This window comes from Nanorana parkeri, unplaced genomic scaffold (assembly GCF_000935625.1).
Source record: "Nanorana parkeri isolate BGI_ZX_2015 unplaced genomic scaffold, ASM93562v1 scaffold1548, whole genome shotgun sequence".
Lineage (NCBI taxonomy): Eukaryota > Metazoa > Chordata > Amphibia > Anura > Dicroglossidae > Nanorana > Nanorana parkeri.
Window position 1 is genome coordinate 137,182 of NW_017307816.1, and position 7,096 is coordinate 144,277.

General features: G+C 38.5%; 1 protein-coding gene across 1 annotated transcript in view; it reads right to left on the reverse strand.

Annotated features, from left to right (window-relative positions):
* Nucleotides 1-7,096, reverse strand: part of ADAM23 (ADAM metallopeptidase domain 23) — a 176,564-nt gene that overhangs the window by 19,540 nt on the left and 149,928 nt on the right. The window contains exons 23-24 of the mRNA XM_018570527.1: nt 5,904-6,072; nt 4,049-4,164 (exon numbers count right to left, since the gene is read on the reverse strand). Of these exons, the coding sequence (XP_018426029.1) occupies nt 4,049-4,164; nt 5,904-6,072 (285 nt within the window). The remainder of the gene's footprint in view (nt 1-4,048; nt 4,165-5,903; nt 6,073-7,096) is intronic.

Below are 7,096 nucleotides of genomic sequence, written 5' to 3' on the forward strand. Positions count from 1 at the left end.
AGATTTTTGCCTCAATGTTCCTAAATTAAAGTTCTTTTAAATCAAATTAGTCCCTTTTATTACACTACCAGACAAATGTTTTAGTACACCATTTTTCCAGTTTTTAGTAAAATGCAAGCAATGAATACCCTGAAATGGTGCACATATAAGCAGTAAACTAGAGGATAAAAAGAGTTTAGGTTCAAATTATGTAAATTTCAGAGTTATACAAAAAGGACCTTTTCAGGGAACAAGTAAGGGCCTTTTTACACAGGCAGTCTGTTCAGGTCCGCCTGTCAGTTTTTTTTAGGGTGTATTTGATTGGAAGCCTAGTTAGTGTAACTCTATGGGCAGCTGGATGTAAGTGGATGTGCGTCCATTTACATCCGATTACTTCCGGACTTGACCGTGATGGATCGGAGGTAATATGATGTAAACGGAAGCATGTCTCGTACATCTGACTCTCACAGACCTAACATGAGTCCGTACAGCTCAGTTTGAGACAAAACTGAACAGACATGGATGTCACAAGAGTGATATCCGTTCTGTACTGCTCCAATCAGCAGGGAATCCTTGCTGATTGGACAGTGTCTGTGTGTAAGAGGTTTTATGAATTAACAGCTTTCAACTTTTCTACAACAATGGAAGTAAATAAAGTCTTGAAAGGTAATGCAAACAATTGCTAAAGGAATCTCAACTTACTATGTTACTACATTCTCGGAATAATTATTTGAATTACAATTACAAAGAAGACAAGTTCCTGAGAGTCAACACAAGTGTGTTCATCTGTTATTTCTGTATAAGGTGGCTACTTTGATGAGTCAAAACGTTCGATTTAATTTTGGTAAAATGATTCCATGATTTAATTTTTAAGTGTTTATTTCTATGTTTTAATTTCACAGCATATTGAGACATCAAACCGTGTACATTTCAACAATAACTAGAAAAACTGTGTTCTAAAACTTTTGTTCTGTGATATATGTTTAGTGATATCAATGATTCTATGGACCCTGTAAATATACTGTCCATTCCATCTTATTAGTTCCATATTTTTTAAATAAAACTTTGCTTGAAAAAACGGTCCGTATAATGTAAACATTGTTAAAGCCTTCTTTATATAGACAATGCTTGAAAAAACGGTCCGTATAATGTAAACATTGTTAAAGCCTTCAATATATAGACAATGCTTGAAAAAACGGTCCGTATAATGTAAACATTGTTAAAGCCTTCTCTATATAGACAATGCTTGAAAAAACGGTCCGTATAATGTAAACATTGTTAAAGCCTTCTCTATATAGACAATGTACATATTCTGCAATTATTGGATAAATCAAATACATAGATACAGTGTCTATCTATCTATCTATCTATCTATCTATCTATATATATATATAGATATATATATATATGTGTACTCATTTGTCCAGTAGGTAGTCACATTTAACTAGACTTTTTCTGTATTGTTGAATGTGACTATTACTAGCCATACGATTTTTAACAACGTTCCTTAATCCACATTATCAGTAACGTCTCACAAATCTCACATAGGGCTAAAACAGGAAATGATGATAGTAGATTTTAGGTCATCACTTTGGGTGCCATATGCCATGTCTAACATTCCCCAATATGCGTTACGCAGCACATCCCTTATCAGTCACTCTAATACACATAGCATTTGGGATCAAATTATGTACAAGCTATCGCAAACAAGCCTTTCGTCATCTATGAAAATATTGAACAATGCAACACACATAGTATTGATTGAAAATGTGATCTATCAGTTATAAATGTAAAGAATCTATTAAAAATCATCACTTAATCTGAATTACAATTGGTTCTCCGGAAGCACACAGATATTTGTTCAACTGATTAGAAGAGATCCCAAAAACATTCTGCCACAGCCAACTGTCTTATCAGATTCAAAATTGATCAAGAGCTCACTAAATCGATCAAATGGAGGATCTCTGGTTTGCAATTATGTTAGTTGCACTGACTGAGCAATGATACGATCATATTGATATGTATTTGGCCACCTTATAGTGAAACTAAACTCAGTAGCTAAATTTTTAAAATACATTCAACTACTTTTAGGCTCTGTTCACACCTAGGCGTATCGAATATGCGCGTTTGTCTCGTGTTTCGTGACGCACGTTTTAGCGGTAAAAAACACGCGACAAACGCACGTTTCTGAGGGCTACTTGGCTGTATCCCAATGGAATACCTTTTCAGGCGTAGGCCGTTTTGTAGTGCGTTCAGACGGGCTGAAATACGGCAAGGTGTGAACCATACCCATAGAAAACAATGGGATTTTCATGTTCGAGCGTTTTGTAGAGCGTTCGTAGAGCATTGAACACGCTACAAAACGTACAGGTGTGAACCAGGCCTAACTAATAACAAACATGTAGCTTATTTGTGCATCACTTGGCTGTAGATCCCCAGATCATCTCTGAATTTGTGCTGACACTGTCCTTCTTTCTTTCCCCATGGTCCCTGTGTGTTGCAAAGTAGCCACCACTCCAAACCCATTCCCATAATAGACTATAATCTTACAAATACAAGTTAGAAAACTAAAACGTGAGATCGTAGTGCATCATAGGAGTGAGCTTGGAGCAGTGGCTACTTTACAACACGCACAGGGACCATTAGAAACAAAAGTAGCCACCCACCAGAAGGAAGGACAGTGTCAGCACCAATTCAGAGATGATTTGAGGATCTACAGCTGACTGATACACAAATAAGTTACATTTTTGTTAGTAGTTAGGGTACTTGAGTGCATTTTAATAGATTTACCTTTTTTCAGTGCCCAGTCACCAGCTCTTTGTTATCTCTGACGTACGTTGTTATAGAATGGGGAACTATCTGACCTGGAGTATTTACACTAGATTTAACTCTTTTCCTGCCAGTGACATAAGGCATATGTTCCAGCTGGCCATGTCAGTATGCCTTACGTCGCTGGCATTCAGCCTTCTGGTATAAAAACATGGTTGCTTCAGAGATGATTTGAGGATCTACATCTGACTGATACACAAATAAGATACATTTTTGTTAATAGTAAAGGTACTTGAATGCATTTAAAAAAATGTAACTCCTGAGTTTAGTGTCACTTTAATGATTCTGTTTTATCTCGTAGGCACTATATAATAGGACGTTGCTACCTGTGTTATGTTTTCTTTGGTAATTGCCAGCCGTTTTTTTAATAATACTGAAGTATGTGTTCTCCATCACAATGGCCCAGGGAGCATTCTACTTTCCTGCTGCTTCTTCAGGTATTTTATTTTACCGCTATAAGTATATTGATTTGCACATTCTGCAGTTATTTCACACCGAAATGAAGATTCTAGTGAGCTTGTAAACCATTATCCCATTCAGACAGGTTATTGTATGGAAACAATGATTAGAGTGTATGTTCACCCCAATTTTTTATTTTTTTTGCAGTTTTGGACAGAGTGAGGAGGGGAGAGAACCCCTGTCGAGTTTTAGCTGCTATCTGGAGGTCCATTAGATTTTTTCTTTCACTTTCTGCCCAGTGACAACAGTTTTAGCAGACAGCAAGTTAGGAGAAAAATCTGCAACAGTGAAACCGAAAGATTAAGAAATCTGATAGGGATTCTAGCCTTCCCCTGCTCAACTAAAAAAGGTGCTTTTAGTTACGCCTGTGTTGTCATTATAGATTTATCATCTCTTCCTGGCTAAACAATTGTCAGTGTGACAGTAAGTGAAGGCAGCAGTAAAAACACAATAAGAATTCTAACCATTCCCTACTCATGGTACTCATTCATAAAACATGAAATATTTTGGCTGGTCATACATGTTAAAACTGTACATTTACTCAAGTGTTACTAGTAACCAGTCTACAACAATTGCTGTCCTTGTTTTAAGTTCATTAGCTACAATTTATATTCGAAATGCTAGTGAAATCTCTGTTTTTCCAAAGAATTGATCCCAGTTATAACAGTTGGTTACAGCACCTATAAAACCCTTTTACACTAAAGCATGTAACGCATGCAGTTCTGGCATAGTTCCTGCTTCTTTAATCTAGTAGCTAATAAACAACATATGAAAATGGCACAAACCCTTTGGTACATCCTCCTTTTTGCTGTTAATCTCTTTCTTTGGGTCATAAATGCTGCAGTCAGTTCCTGCCCAGGTGGAAAAACATATGCATGTGGCTTCATTGCTGCAAACCTGAAAAGTAACTGAATGGTATCAGGAACGGAAAAAAGAATCTTTGCAATATACTGCACATTCTATGGATTCTCTTTATAAATCCAACAATCTTCTGAAGCACTGTTTAAAGAGACAATGTAACCATGCTCATGCAAGGCAAAGTGACAGTGTCTCTGCAAAGAGTCCTCCTCCCTGGCGCCTATACTTATCTTATCAACACTCCCTCATCGGTCCTTCCTTCCCCACAGCTGGCACTGAAATGACCAGTGTCAGTGACCAGGGGGAACAGTGATGTCATATGAGAGTGCTCAGGCAGAGCAATTGGCCGCAAGACCCGAGCACTAAAGTCTTGCTTCGAGGTCAAATGCTCCTTCATGCCTGGGTGCTTGGTATTTTTGTTGGCTGCTGAGAAGGAAGGAGCAGCAAGGGAGTGCTGGTAAGGTGGGTATAGGTGCCCCTCCATGGGCAAAGTGAGAGTATCTTTCTAAATAAATAAAGTGTGAAATGGTATTTAAAACCAGCTCTATCTGCAAGAGTTTTTATCATGTGCCTTTATTCTTTAAAGACACTCTTCAAGTACAAAGAGTAGGCAACTAGAGATAGCTGCACATATCAGCAGCTGCCATCTGAGCCCTCCAGTCACAGCTGAATGCCAAACCATTTTAAAGAACAAAGCTCCAAAGCTTCCAAGTTGTGAAGAAGCGTGCTCCACAGCTCTGCTCCCCATACTTTGCTACTTGCCTATCACTATGATGGGCAGCCTCTCTGGCTAATATGAAAGTGGAGGCCAGAAGGAAATGCCAAGGCATTGCCTGTCAGAATGGCCTGGCATTCAGCCATAACAGGAGAGTTTAAGAAGGCTGCTGCCTAGTCATTTTCAGTCAATTTAACTACTTTTGAGCCACTGGGATTCATAAATACAACAAAGCAATGTATCACACACAAGTTCAATCACCCACCAGGATTAGGTAGTCAAAACTTGTCAAATGGAAAGCTTCAATACAGTTTACTGAAAAATCAAATATCATTGAAAGCATTTGTGTTTGTCAGCCTATTTGATCAGGCCAATTTCAATTTAATCTCCAGTCAGTGGAAACCGCTAGTGCTTTTGCAGTTTTGACAAAAATATGTATTTGAAAGTTCCATTGTCCTTTAAATTTGCCACGTGTATGGCCATCTTTAGGGAGAACCTGCACCCAGACTATGCACCCTAAAGTCATTACATATTTTGAACAAGCAGTGAAAGCCCTCATTCACCTCTATAGCTAAATATATTGTGGAGAAATTATTTTTCAGTTCACAACAGAGGCACTGAAATTACCAGTTATTTCTAAGCTTTTGGGTACTGAATTAAAATTGACTTCAACGCTTTTGTTGTAATCTCTGAGGATCTTTGAGAAGGAATTGCTTCACATTAGCAGCTACAGAGGTGAGTGAGGACTTGTTTAAGATCTTTTTTACTGCTTGTTAGGAATATGTAAAAAAGGTTAATGTCCATAGTCTGGGCACAAGTGCACTTCAAGGTAAAGATGGAAATGGAAATACAATCAGCACAAAATATATACATTGTACTGAACAAAAGTATAATGTAAAAGCTCTGGTAGCAGGTGAGGTCAATTATTATATAATTAATAATCTCTAGCTATATAAGCATATATGCAATGCAGTCAGTTTCACCTTTGATGAAGTCCTATAGCGTTAGAAGTAAAAACAAGTCTTCCACAGTTAATTATGTGGGCTTTCCTAACTAAACTTACCCCATGTCCAGAACAGACTTTGTCATTTGAACCCATTGCACAGCTGCTGATGTTTAGTGATGAAATATGAAGACATTTCCTGTCTAAGCACATCATTGATGGGCCACATGGTGTTCCGTCTTCTACATATCCCATGTCAGTCTCATCATCCAAAAGAATATGGGCACCACTGTATAAAGAGATAATAACACTGCAGTCCAGCAACACATAACTTTTTTGTAAATTTCTAAAGAAAAGCATATTCACAATCAGCGGTGAATTAATTGTACCAAGGTCCTGGGCTGTTCTCAATTTATGTAAAGACAACAAAGAAACACGACGCACAGATCTAAGTGCAGTAGAAGTTAATAAAAGGTAAGAATAATGCACTTAAAGAACATTCTGTAAGTATATATATTTATTGTCTCATCTTGTTCCTAGGGCTAAATTAATCTATTGTAAAAGTTTTAGGATTATTTTTTAGATTTTAACATAATGTAAATAAAGATCTGTTGGTTTTTATTTTCATCCTTGGGTATGGCTGTATGTTGGAAATATACCTTTTCTATCAAGTGAGTGAGCATTATAATCATACATACAGTGACTTTAGAATTATTTTGACTGTATTAACTGTATGATTTTACTCACTATATGTTTAATATATGTCTTTTGGTGCATAGAAAGGGAATTATTAGTAACTGGATGGCTCTATTTGATCTATATATCCTGCATTGTGTGGTTAAGGCACTGTGGTTTCCCCTTTAATACTGTTTTCCTTTTAATGCAGAAGGACATGATTAAAGGAGAACTATGACATGAGTGATTTCCACTCACGTCATAGTTCTAAGCCGACCTGTGACAATGAGACTGTCACAGGTCGGCTCAGTAGATCGGGAGGTGAGGGAAAACATACCGGGTTCCCTCACCTCTCGATCTTGTCACGGCTCTCTGCCGTGACAGGGGGAGGGGCTGGATTCCCCTCTCCCCGCTCCGATCTGCCAGCGCTGACTGGCGGAACGGACGGGGGAGGGGGCGGGTACAGCTGGCTCTGCCTCTAGATAGGCAGAGCCAGCTGTCACTCACGCAGCTGGGCGGATCCCGTCATTTAAGTCGGGATCCGCTCCAGGTGCGGCGTCTCAGTATACCGCGAGCTGTAGCTCGCGGTATACTGAGCTTAGGGTAACGGGAGGACGCTAGTTTGTGTCCTCCCGTTA